The sequence below is a fragment of the Ursus maritimus genome, unplaced genomic scaffold, assembly GCF_017311325.1.
Source record: "Ursus maritimus isolate PB19 unplaced genomic scaffold, ASM1731132v1 scaffold_27, whole genome shotgun sequence".
In the NCBI taxonomy this organism is placed as follows: domain Eukaryota; kingdom Metazoa; phylum Chordata; class Mammalia; order Carnivora; family Ursidae; genus Ursus; species Ursus maritimus.
Window position 1 is genome coordinate 889,242 of NW_024425230.1, and position 13,376 is coordinate 902,617.

Here is a 13,376-nt window from a genome sequence, read left to right on the forward strand (position 1 = left end):
TGTATTCTCTTTGCCTGGGGTTTTCTTGTTTGTTTTATTTTTAAGAAATGAAACATTGATGAACGTGACGTACTCTGTTCCTTCCCTAACCTCCAGGATCATGTCCATCCTTCCCTGTACTGAGAGGACTACTCTCATAAGTCTGGGACATATCCATTCATTCGATGGCATGCTATGGAAGGGACCAAGGGAAAGATCTTGGTTTCTGTGACTCAAGATGGACAGACACCAAATGCTGAGAGACCAAAGATACAGCTATTGCATAAATTGGCATGCAACTTTCTAAAACTGCCAAATCTGTTCTGTGACTCAGCAGGTTGGCAGGTGGTGTCCGTAGTGGCCGCATTAGAGGAGAACATGGAGAGCAACCCAGGTTTTCATGTTAGTCTGGAGGGTCCAAACAGCTCTGGCTGGTGGGTGGAATTTTATGTTGGTGACATTCCCATGTTCTCAGCTTTTCTGTTTTCATGGGAGCTGAACAAGAAGACCCAAGAAAATTCTGTGGAAATGCTGTCAGGTCAATACAGGGGTAGAGATAGATTTGGCTGCCTGTGGCCATCAGATAACACAGTGAAAACACTGGAGCAGCAACCCAGGTCCCTGCTGCCCAGCATGCAGAGGACAGCCTGTGTTTCAGCCCAACCTCATTCTGCTGTGAGAACACGCTCTAGCCAAAGTCATCCTCCAGGTCAATAGGACACATGTCTGTGGAGATTTTAACATGTGTGGGAACTTAATTAAGGGTCAGAAAGCTGACAGATGCATTCAGCATTTCCAATGACTAGGAATGCTGGCAGACGCACTGGTAGGGAAACCGAGGCTGTGCCTGACAAGGTTGTGAGGCGTCTACTCAGAGTTTCTTTAGAAGATTATGAGCATGATTCCATTATTCTAAGGCAGTGAGTTGGAGAGACGAAATAAATCCCAGCTCTTCCTGGGTGGTATCTTCTCTCCAGAGTGTGTCTTTAGGTTGGGGGGGCATTCCTCCAGTATTCATGCTGTCAGCCGTGAGCTGAGAGCAGCAGGTAGGAAGCACTATTCACATTTATTTATGGCATTTCTCTTCTTCCAATGGTCAGAGAAGAACACCAAATAATTCAGGAAATGCAAAACACTTAAACTCCAACTGGCAAGATTGTGCTATTGAATTTTTGCTTATTTCACAGTGTCCAGAGTTGAAAGAACTGGATCATAGATGGGCTTATCCCTCTAATCTGGCTGGATGGGGCTTCAGTGAAAATTACAACACGAGCACAGCCTGGCTTTGGAAGAGCACCCTAGGGCTTTTTGGTATTAGATTTGCTCCTTTAAATTTTCCTGATTCCTTGGGCTCTCCCATTCGTTTTGACTTTTGCTAATCTTTAATGGTAATACTATTAAACAATATTTAACATTATTAGGTCAATTTAATATTGATAAATCATCACTGTTTAGGGCAATCAGAACAGACATGGAGTCTCTGAAGCAGGAAGCATGAAGCCCCCTCTTTCCACTTACTCTCTGTGTCATTGTTAATTCCTCACTCACTTTGGGCAGAGCAGGGCCCAAATGGCTGAGGCTGTGGGAGACACTGGGGATTTTGGATGGTGGCTCTCCATCAATTGGTTTGGAAATATTTCCTTTTTTTGTTTTGTTTTGTCTTTGATTTTCAATCAATTAATTAATTTTTAAGTAGGCTCCACACCCAGCATGGAGCCCAGTGTGGGACTCAAACTTACGACCATGAGAGGCAAGACCTGAGCCTAGATCGAGTCGTACACTTAACTGACTGAGCTACTCAGGCTCCCCTTTAATTTTTATTTTTTTAATTGAAGTATAGTTAACATACGGTGTATGTTAGTTTATACAATAAAATGATTCAACACTTCTGTACATTACTCAGTGGTCATAGCTTTAAGTGTATTCTTTTTTTTTTTTTTTAAGCATAGTTGACATACAATGTTACATTAGTTTCAGGTGCACAGCATAGTGATTTGACAAGTTTACACATTATGCTGTGTTCACCACAAGTGTAACTACCATCAGTGTCAATACGTTCCTATTATTATGTCATAACTGAATGCTTTATGCTGTGCCTTTTATTTCCATGATTTATTTATTCCATAACTGAAAGCCAGTATCTCCCATTCTCCTTCACCCATTTTGCCCGACCCCCTACCCACCTCCCCTCCGGCAACCATCAGTTTGTTCTCTGTATTTATAAGTCTGATTCTGCTTTTTGTTTGTTTATTCATTTGTTGTTGTTTCTTTAGATTCCATGTATGAGTGAAATATGGTATTTGTCTTTCTTAGCCTTAACAAGTATTCCCGTACAGTGTAATCCCATTAACATCTGTGCCTCACCTTCCTTCCCCTTCCTGTCTACAGTTGATAAGGAGCTGTGGGAGCCACACATGAGCTCAGATCTGTTTTGTAGGCACCTTCTTAGATCTCCCCAGTACATTGTACTAGAAACTGTATTGGAAACCTGAAATATATTGCTAGTGACTGAGAATTCCCTGACAGCCTTTCTCCACTTAAACCTTATCTTTTCAGCTTCATTTGCTTCAACAGGAAGAATTCTCAGGCTATTTTCAAGTTAAAATGTGGTTATTCTTGTCCTGGATGTTGAATTCAAAGGATGGTAATTTATGCACAAAATTTTGTGGGTTGTCTCTGACTTCTTGGATCCTCCTCATTATCTGTATTAACGTTCAGCTTTGGTGTGGAAGTCAGTTTTTCATGGCTTGTTCTCATGTACCTTCTTCCTGTAGGTCTTTGTAGTCTCCTCCCTGCTACATGCCCTGCAGGAGGTGCTAGGGCAGAGGGCAGACTGCTGTAACCCCTGACAAAGAAAAATGCCCTTGCAGGTGGTAAAAGTCAGAAGCATTTCACATTTGCTTTTGTTGTTTACATAATTTCACTTTGTTTTCATTCATATTTTCTTAAAACATCCAGGATCAAAGTAACGTGGAGAGTAGGACCTGGTCCAGCAGATTACAGTTAGGTTTAGTAACATGGGCATTTGTCGCAATTAGCAGGTCAGGTTCTGGAGAAGGTGGGTCTGGGCTTGAACCCCAGCTCTATCATGGTGCAAGCTGAGAATGCACTAGGTTAGAGAAACAGAAACGACAGTAGCAGGGAGATGCTGTTTTCCCCATTAGGTTGGCAGAGCTCCTGCAGCTGGATCCCTGTGGCACTGGCAAGCTCTCAGGTTTCAAGTCAGCCCCTTGGGGCAGTGCACAACTCCTTTGTGAGGGGCTTCCCCCTTCCCAAAGAGAATGCCCCTTAGAGGCCCTGCAGTGCCTAGGCTGAGGGTCCTCCACCCTCCATGACCTGAGGACTGGCCACTACACTGCCAGATCCTAGCTCCATGGCACTCCACAAAAAGCAAGTGGCAACATTTGGGGCACCAATAGCTTCAGAGAAGGTTGATCACATCATGTCCCAGAGACATAGGAAAACAAACAATAAATTGTAAGAACACTCAGGGAGGTTTTAAGCATTGAACAAAAAATACTTTCTGAAACTAAAACCCATAACTTTTATTTTTTTAATTTATTTTTTTATCATAATTTTTTATTATGTCGTGTTAGTCACCATACAGTATATCCTTAGTTTCTGATGTAGCGTTCCATGATTCATTATTTGCGTATAACACCCAGTGCACCACTCAATATGTGCCCTCCTTAATACCCATCACCAGCCTATCCCAATCCCCCACCACCCTCCCCTCTGAAGCCCTCAGTTTGTTTCTCAGAGTTCACAGTCTCTCATGGTTCATTCCCATTTCTGTTCCCCCCACTTTATTCTTCCCTTCCTTCTCCTACCGATCTTCCTAATTCTTATGTTCCATAAATGAGTGAAACCATATGATAATTGTCTTTCTCTGCTTGACTTATTTCAATTAGCATAATCTCCTCCAGTCCCGTCCATGTTGCTGCAAATGTTGGGTAATCATTCTTTCTGATAGCTGAGTAATATTCCATTGTATATATGGACCACATCTTCGTAATCCAGTCATCTGTTGAAGGGCATCTCGGCTCCTTCCACAATTTAGCTATTGTGGACAATGCTGCTATGAACATTGGGGTGCATATGGCCCTTCTCTTCACTACGTCTGTATCTTTGGGGTAAACACCCAGTAGTGCAATTGCTGGATCATAGGGTAGCTCAATTTTTTACTTTTTAAAGGGATGCCACTGGCCAGACTTATTCAAAAGACTAGAGAAAGGACCCAAATTAATAAAATTATGAATGAAAGGGGAGAGATCATGACCAACACCAATGAAATAGGAAGGATCATTAGAAACTTTTATCAACAACTTTATGCCAATAAATTAAACAACCTGGAAGAAATGGATGCCTTCCTATTTCTCTATTCTTTAGAATAAGTCTGGCCAGTGGCTTATCGATCTTATTTATTCTTTCAAAGAACCAGCTTCTAGTTTTGTTGATCTGCTCTAGTGTGCTCCTAGTTTCTAATTCATTGATCTCTGCTCTAATCTTGATCAACTGCCTTCTTGTGCATGGGTTAGGCCTGTTCTTCTGCTCCAGACATCAGGGAAATTCAAATCAAAACCACATTGAGATACCACCTTATGCCAATTAGAATGGCAAAATTGACAAGACAAGAAACAACAAATGTTGCAGAGGATGTGGATAAAGGGGATACCTCTTACACTGTTGGTGGGAATGCAAGTTGGTACAGCCACTTTGGAAAACAGTGTGGAGGTCCCTTAAAAAGTTAAAAATAGAGCTACCCTATGATCCAGCAATTGCACTACTGGGTATTTACCCCAAAGATACAGATGTAGTGAAGAGAAGGGCCATATGCACCCCAGTGTTCATAGCAGCATTGTCCACAATAGCTAAATTGTGGAAGTAGCCGAGATGCCCTTCAACAGACGAATGGATTAAGAAGATGCAGACCATATAAAACAATGGAATATTACTCAGCCATCAGAAAGAACGATTACCCAACACTTGCAGCAACATGGACGGGACTGGAGGAGGTTATGCTAAGTGAAATAAGTCAAGCAGAGAAACACAATTATCATATAGCTTCACTCATTTATGGAACATAAGGAATAGCAGGGAGATCGGTAGGAGAAGGAAGGGAAGAATGAAGGGGAGGTAAACAGAAGGGGGAATGTACCACAAGAGACTATGGTCTTTGGCAAACAAACTGAGGGCTTCAGAGGGGAGGGGGTGGGGGACTGGGATAGGCTGGTGTTGGGTATTAAGGAGGGCACATATTGCATGGAGCACTGGGTGATATATGCAAATAATGAATCATGGAACACTACATCAAAAACTAAGGATGTACTGTATGGTGACTGACATAACAAAATAAAAAATTATTATTTTAAAAAATCTATTATTTAGTGTAGTCACCTTCATGAATTATCTGAGCCAGATCTTCTGGAGAACTTGCTGCTGCTTCTACATCAGCACTTGCTGCTGCTTCTACATCAGCACTTGCTGCTTTGCCCTGCACTTCTGTGTTGTGGAGACGGATTCTTTCCTTAAATCTCATGAACCAAACTCTGATAGCTTCAAACTTTTCTTCTGCAGCTCCCTCACCTCTCAGCCCTCATAGAATTGAAGAGAGTCAGGGCCTTGCCCTGGGTTAGACTTTAGCTTAAGGGAATGTTGTGGCTGGTTGTATCTTATATCCAGACCACTAAAACTTTCTCCATGTCAACAATAAAGCTGCCTTACTTTCTTACCATTTATGTGTTCACTGGAGTAGCCCTTTTAATTTCCTTCAGAAACTTTTCCTTTGCATTTACAGCTTGCCTATTTCGTGCAAGAGGTTAGATTTTAGGCTACCCTGCATTTTTGTCATAGCTTCCTTACTAGACTTAATAATTTCTAGCTTTTGGCTTAAAGTGGAGAGATGTGCAACTCTTCTTTTCACTTGAGCACTTAAAAGCCACTGTAGGGTTATTATTTGGCCTAATTTAATATTGTTGTGTCTTAAACAATAGGGAGGCCTGAGGAGAGGGAGAGAGCTGGGGGAATAGCTGGTCAGTGGAGCAGTCAGAATACACACGACTTTATCAATTTATTTTGCCATCTTATTTGGGTGCAGTTCATGGTACCCCAAAGCAATTACAATAGTAACGCCAAAGATCACAGATCACCGTAAGAAAAAATAATAATAATAATGAAAAAGTTTGAAATATTGTGAAAATTATCAAAATGTGACAGACACCCAAAGTGAGCAAATGCTGTTGGAGAAATGGCATGCCAATTGACTTGCTTCATGCAGGATTGCCACAGACCTTCAACTTGTAAAAAATGCAGTATCCATGAAGCACTATAAAGCAAAGTGAAATAACGAAGGTATGCCTGTATTGTTATGGATTGAATTGTATCTCCCCAAAAGATAAAGTTCTAATCTCGGGTTCCTGAAATTGTGACCTTATTTGCAAATAGGGTCTTTATAGAGATCATGAAATTAAAATTAGTTCATTAGGATGGGCCCTAATCCAATATGACTGGTGTTCTTATAAAAAGGGGGAGTTTGGACGCAGAAGCAGGCATGCAAAGAAGGAAGAATATATGAAGACACATACACAGAATTTGGCCATGTTACTGGAGTGAGGCAACTATAAGCAAGGATTTTTGGCAACCACCAGAAACTAGGAGAGGCAGCAAGGATCTTCCCCCAGGGTTGTCAGGGAAAGCGTGGCCCTACTAACGGGATTTCACACCTCTAGTCTTTGTAACTGGAAGACAATGTATTTCTTTTGTTTCAAGCTACTTTGTTACTTCACAGTTGTCTTCAATAATTGTTTGGGTGGAGGGGTGGATTTCTGGGGCTTCCTACTCTGCCGTCTTCTATGACATCCTTATTTATTATTTAATTTTCTCTCTCTCTGCTTACTCTAATGTAAGCTCTATGAGGACAGGAAATTTTGTCTCTTATAGGAACTGCTGTGTGGACATAGCATTAACAGACAGGTACTGCAGCAGTAGGTCATTTATGAATAATTACTGAACGCTTTAAGACACAAAGGAACACGGACAAGGTAATATAGTCCCACCCTGGTGGAGGAGTGAGGTGTGTGTTAAATGTGACAATGGAAGTAAGTTCTGGGCATAACATGATATAAAACATTAGCCACTTTGGGAAAGTCAGGGAAGGTTCCAGAGGGCAGATGCCCAAAGCTGTGTGAAGCTGCACTTTGCTTGCTCCTCTGAAGAGACAAAACTTCAAGTTTGAAGCTGCCTCTGTGACATTTGGGTTCATTATGAGACAACGAAAGCCAAGATTAAAGCATGCCATGAGGACTGCTCAGGGCCTCCTATGCTCCGGACTTTCTGTTTCTGCACCGGATAAATTTCCCAGGATGTTTTCTCTTCCAGTAAATATTTGGGGCTGCCAAAAATGGAAAAAAGTTAGCTTTTTAAAAATGCTCCTTATGACCCAACACATAGTAAAGGCTCTTTCTCAGACATTACAAGGCAACTCTGGATAACTGTGTGCAGGGCTGGCAGAGAGGTGTGCATAAGTCTATAACCTGCTGGTCAGTCTCTGCTGGGGCTGATGGGGCCCCCTCTACATGTCCTCCCTCTGGGGACCCCATACGGCAACGGTATTTCCTAGGGCATACTCTTCCTATGGCTGAACCCGAAGCTCCAGAGAGGCTTGCAGTAACATGGGATGCTTCTTTCTAGTCCACTTACCTTTCATTGGTCAAAGCAGGTCACTGGCCAAGCCCAGTGCCAGTGGGGTGGCAGAGTGGATCTTTCTGCCCCACTGAGGGCCACTGCAGAGACATGTATGTGAAGTCTTACCACAGGGATAAAGAACTAGGGAGTGATCCAATCTTCCTAGATAAACAATGAGGAATTACTTTTTGTGATATCAAGTGACCTGCTCTCTAGCAGAGCATGGTTCTGCTGGCCCCTGATTCTCTGCAGCAAATGAAATGACATGTCACATATCTTCACATTGGTTTCAGCTTTCTGCCCGTGACTTTGGGAAACCCTTTCTGAACGGGTTACCTTTGGAGCCCTCCTCCTCCTGCTCTTCAGAGACGTTCACATGGGGCCACTGCCCTGAAGCAGCAGATTCAAGGGCCCTCCTTAACATCTTGTGGGCTGCCCTGAGGTCCCTAGAAGTGACAGTATGGACCAACATTCCCCCCGAGTCAGCTGGAAGCAGGCCTCATGGCTACATCCTTCCTCTGGCTACATTCTCCTACATTAGCAACAAGAGCCACAGGGGGACATGCTTTTGGAGCACAAATTTCTTACAGAAACTTTACAACTGCTACATGTTTCTTTGATAACAATAATGTAACATTCATCTCTGTCAGAAAGGTACACTGGATGCTAGCATGACTTACTAGGAAATACTACTTTCTAGTTGTTGAACCGATACCTGTTATCACATGAACATCAGCAGCGTTGGGAAGACTGCACAGAGGGCAGCAATGAGCGGTGGTTTCGCACAGGTTCACGATTGTGCAGTTTGGAATCAGAGAACTGTGTTCAGGTCCCAGTTTGGTCACTTACAAGATAGGTGTCTCTCCATGCCTTGACTTCGTCATCTGTTGATTGAAGGAATAACAGATACACCTGAGGGATGTTTGAGGATTAAATAAAATGAGATGTGCATGGAGTTAGTCTAGGACTTGGTCCACTGCAGGGCTAAGAAATGCTGGTTAGATGGTTATGGTCATGGTCCTAGCCACTGTAGGAAATTCTACAGGATTTTACCCCACTTAAGATCCACAACAGCAGTCAGGGCAGTTGAGGAAAAAGAGGACCAGTTAGTTGGTCATATGGCTGGAAACAAAAACATACCAGTGGGCTCAAACTTAAGGTTTTGTGGATTCTGAAGTTTGCTTTGGTTTCCTGTTGAACATCCTATGCTCCTTACAGTTTGCTGAAAAAGTGCTTTGGATCTTGCAAATCAGTCACAGTATGGGCAGCTCCTCTGGGTTTCATGGATGTGATTTTAGTGTTCTTTTTCTCTACAGATTCCCGTGCTCCTGAACCTCAGCCAAGACCCCGAGGTCAGCCTGCCTGCACCACCACTCATGTATGCCCTGGCCCTTGGCGCCTGCCTGGGAGGTAAGGGGGTGCTGATGCACACAGGGAAGGGGCCACTGACACTGTAGTGACCCCAAAGTCATGGTTTATACATGCCTAATTGAAGGTAAATTAAGAAGAGTTTGGATGATTTCCTGAGTAGAAACCCACCTTTAGCTTTGACTGAAGCAATTCTAGAAGTGAAGCCTGTCACTTCCCACCCCCTGCAGAATTTCCCTGGGAACGATCATCACTGACATCTCAAAGTGAATGTGCTCTCACACTGCACCCACACAGAAGTGTCTTATGTTTAGAAACAGATTTCGAATCAGAAGACATCCTCAGTTGCAGTTTCTTATTCCCTCTGTAAGGGGTTGGGAAGTGATAAATGGGTAAACAAAGAACTAGAGACTCTAACCTAAGAGTAAGAAGAAAGATTAAAGATGTTTCTTTTTTGGAGAGGGGTATTGACCTTTAGAGAATTTGAAAAGTGAATTAGTGAAAGTGTCAGGAGAGACTACCTCTGGTGAGCAAACAGAAGGACTTTGATAACCATCTTTTGAGGGAGTTGTGTCAGAGTTAGAGTCCTTCTCATATATAGGAGGCCTAATCACCTTTGGGAACACAAGAGGATTTTGGAGAATCTTAGATAAACATACCAGATACATTTTAAGTTTTTATTCTTAAATCCAGGCATGTTTAGGTAATCCAGGTTGCTTTGTTCTTTGATTGATCCCTATTAAATCAATAACTTTCTGTTTAGTTTATGTCTTTGTTTATAAAGGGGGATTAATGTTATTCAGAGAAGTTGCTATGATTTCTGGAGGCAGCTAATTCACCTCATTCAGCAACTGAAACCTCAAGTACTTGTGAGACTTAGGAGACTCTTAAAATGGCCCCCATTTAAGCATTAGCCCCCAGAAAAGCAGTAACTGTGTTCATAGCTTCATTTAACATCACTGATAGAAACAGAATCTAGGGGCACTTAGAAATGTGTCTTTTGTGTGAGACTTTGTTCATTTAACCTCACTGAACATCTGCTATAACCTAACATTGTGCTTTCGAGTGAGGAAGACAGTCATCTAAGGTAAGGTTACACCTTAAACAGATATGTCCTCTCACGACGGAATGCGCAGAGTGCTTAGGGAGCACCAGAAAGAGACTACAGGAAATGTCAGCGAAGGTACTCCAGAGAGGGAGCTTTTGACCTGGGACGAGAAGCCTCTTGGGCTAGTGCTGATTTCCCAGAACATGTAGAATGAATGTGGATGGGATTATCAAGGACCGAAGTTAACATGAACCATATATATGGTTACTAACCTAAATATAAATCAACTCCTGTTGACTGAGGCCCTTTTGAAAGCAGGGATACAGCTGTAATGAATAATAAATGTATTAGACCTTGGAGTCTTTTTAACCTAGTAGCTCTGGTTATCGAATGACACTTCTTCCTGGATTGCAGATGCCCAGTTGTGTGGAGTGTTAACTCTACACTTATTCTGCCAGGGACCCTCTTTCATTGACTCAGAGTTTGGAATTATTTTCTTAAAAATTGTGACATACAATTTACAATTTTAACCATTTTTAAGGATGTACAATGTTAGCAGCCATTAGAGAAATGTAAATTAAACCACAATAAGATATCATCACATACTTATAAGAATGGCTAAAATAAAAAATAGTAACCGCACCAAATATGCACAAGGATGTGGGGAAACTGGATCACTCACACATTATCACTGGGGCTATAGAAGGTTACCATCTCTCTGGAGAACAGTCTGGCAGTGTCTTTAAAAAGTTAACCTGCACCTACCATAAAAACCAGCAATTGCACAACTGGGTATTTATTCTAGAGAAATGAAAACTTATGTTCACCCAAAACCTACATAAAAAAAGTAGAAATAAACCAGATGTCCTTCAATAGTAAATAGTTAAAGAGACTGTGGTACATCCCTACTGTGGAATACTACTTGACAGTAAAAAGAAATGAAGTATTGACACACAAGACAACCTTATTGAATCTCCAGGGAATTATGTAGAGTGAAGAAAGTCAATCTCAAAAGGTTACAGACTGTATGAGTCCATTTATATGATATTCTTGAAGTGATACAGTTGTAGAAATGCAGAATAGATTAGTGGTTAGTGGGGGTTAAGTACAGGGCAAGGTGGAGGGAAGTTTGTCTCTCTGTAAAAGGGCAATAGGAAGGATCATTTTGGTGATGAAAATGTTCTGTATATTGACTGTATCAATGTCAGTATTCTTATTGTGACGTAGTACTATGGTCTTGAATTATATTACCTTTGAGGGAAAGTGGTAAATGGTACATGGGATCTCTTCATATTATTCCTTACAACTTCATGTGAATGTATAGTTACCTCAAAATAAAACTTCAGTTACAATTTAGAAAAAGGAAAAGCCAGAGAGAAGAATGTTCTTATTGATTAAATCCATAATTACTAAATAAATACTAAACTAAGTAAAATGGATAGATAGGCTCACTGAAAAATAAAGTCAAGGAAATATTCCAGAATCTAGAGGCAAGAGTCAAAGAATAAATTACAGAAGAAAAATAATATACACAAAAGTTCATGATGGGAAACCGAATATTTGACTTCAAAGAAAAATCTCAGGAAGGACAGAATGAAATGAAGGCAGGATTTATCCAAAAAATAATAAAAGCAAATTTTCCAGAGTGGAAGCAGCACACAAGTGGATACATACCTAATCCCATCATTGTGAAATTTTAGAACTCTACGGAGGCTCAGAAACTTGCCCAATTGTCATACAACTAGTAAATCTCAAAACTGGGAATCTAGCAGTTCAGCTCCAGAGTTTGTTTTCCTAAATTCTCTTTATGTTGAAAACAAGTAATTAGAAATATCAGGTTCAAGGCCTAACCCACACACGAGAAGGCAGTTGATCAAGATTAGAGCAGAGCAGAAATCAATGAATTAGAAACCAGGAGCATAGTAGAAAAGATAAACAGAACTAGAAGCTGGTTCTTTGAAAGAATAAATGAGATCAATAAGCCACTGGAAAGACTTATTCAAAAGAATAGAGAAAGGATCCAAATTAATAAAATTATGCATGAAAGGGGAGAGGTCACAACTAACACCAATGAAATAGGAAGGATCAGTAGAAACTTTTATCAACAGCTTTATGCCAATAAATTAAACAACCTGGAAGAAATGGATGCCTTCCTGGAAACCTATAAACTACCAAGACTGAAACAGGAAGAAATTGATTATTTAAACAGACTGATTAATTATGAAGAGATTGAAGCAGTGATCAAAAACCTCCCCAAAAACAAAAGTCCAGGGCCTGACAGATTCCCTGGGGAATCCTCTACGACATCGGCCACAGCAACTTTTTTCATGACACATCTACCAAACATTCAAAGAAGAAATCATACCTATTCTCCAGAAGCTGTTTCATAGAAACAGAAGGAAAACTACCAAACTCATTCTATAAGGCCAGTATGACCTTGATCCCCAAACCAGGCAAAGACCCCATTAAAAGGGACAATTACAGACCGATATCCCTGATGAATATGGACGCCAAAATTCTCAACAAGATCTTAGCTAATAGGATCTAACAGTACATTAAAAGGATTATCCATCAATACCAAATGGGATTCATCCCTGGGATGCAAGTGTGGTTCAACATTCGCAAATCAATCAGTGTGATAGATCATATCAACAAGAAAAGAGTCAAGAACCATATGAGCCTCTCAATTGATGCAGAAAAAGCATTTGACAAAATACAGCATGCTTTCCTGATTAAAACCGCTCAGAGTGTAGGGATAAAGGGTACATTAGTCAATTTCATAAAAACCATCTATGAAAAACCTCCAGCGAATATCATTCTCGATGGGGAAAAGATGAAAGCCTTTTCCTTAAGATCAGGGACACGACAAGGATGCCCACTCTCGTCATTATTATTCAACATAGTACTAGAAGTGCTTGCAACAGCAATCAGACAACAAAAAGTGATAAAAGGTATCCAAATCGGCAAAGAAGAAGTCAAAATGTCTCTCTTCGCAGATGACATGATATTCTATATGGAAAACCCAAAAGACTCTACCCTCAAACTACTAGAAGTAATAGAGCAATTCAGTAATGTGGAGGGATACAAAATCAATGCTCAGAAATCAGTTGCATTTCTATACACAAACAATGACACTGAAGAAAGAGAAATTAGGGAATCCATCCCATTTAAAATAGCACCAAAATCATATGTTATCTCAGAATTAACTTAACCAGAGATGTAAAGGATCTATATTGTAGAAACTACAGATCACTCTTGGAAGACGTTGAAGAAGACACAAAAAGATGGAAAAACATTC

At 41.0% G+C, this 13,376-nt stretch overlaps 1 protein-coding gene across 1 annotated transcript in view; it reads left to right on the top strand.

The window, feature by feature from the left end:
* Positions 1-13,376, top strand: part of OCA2 (OCA2 melanosomal transmembrane protein) — a 456,357-nt gene that overhangs the window by 303,149 nt on the left and 139,832 nt on the right. The window contains exon 22 of the mRNA XM_008706322.1: positions 8,979-9,072. Within this exon, the coding sequence (XP_008704544.1) occupies positions 8,979-9,072 (94 nt within the window). The remainder of the gene's footprint in view (positions 1-8,978; positions 9,073-13,376) is intronic.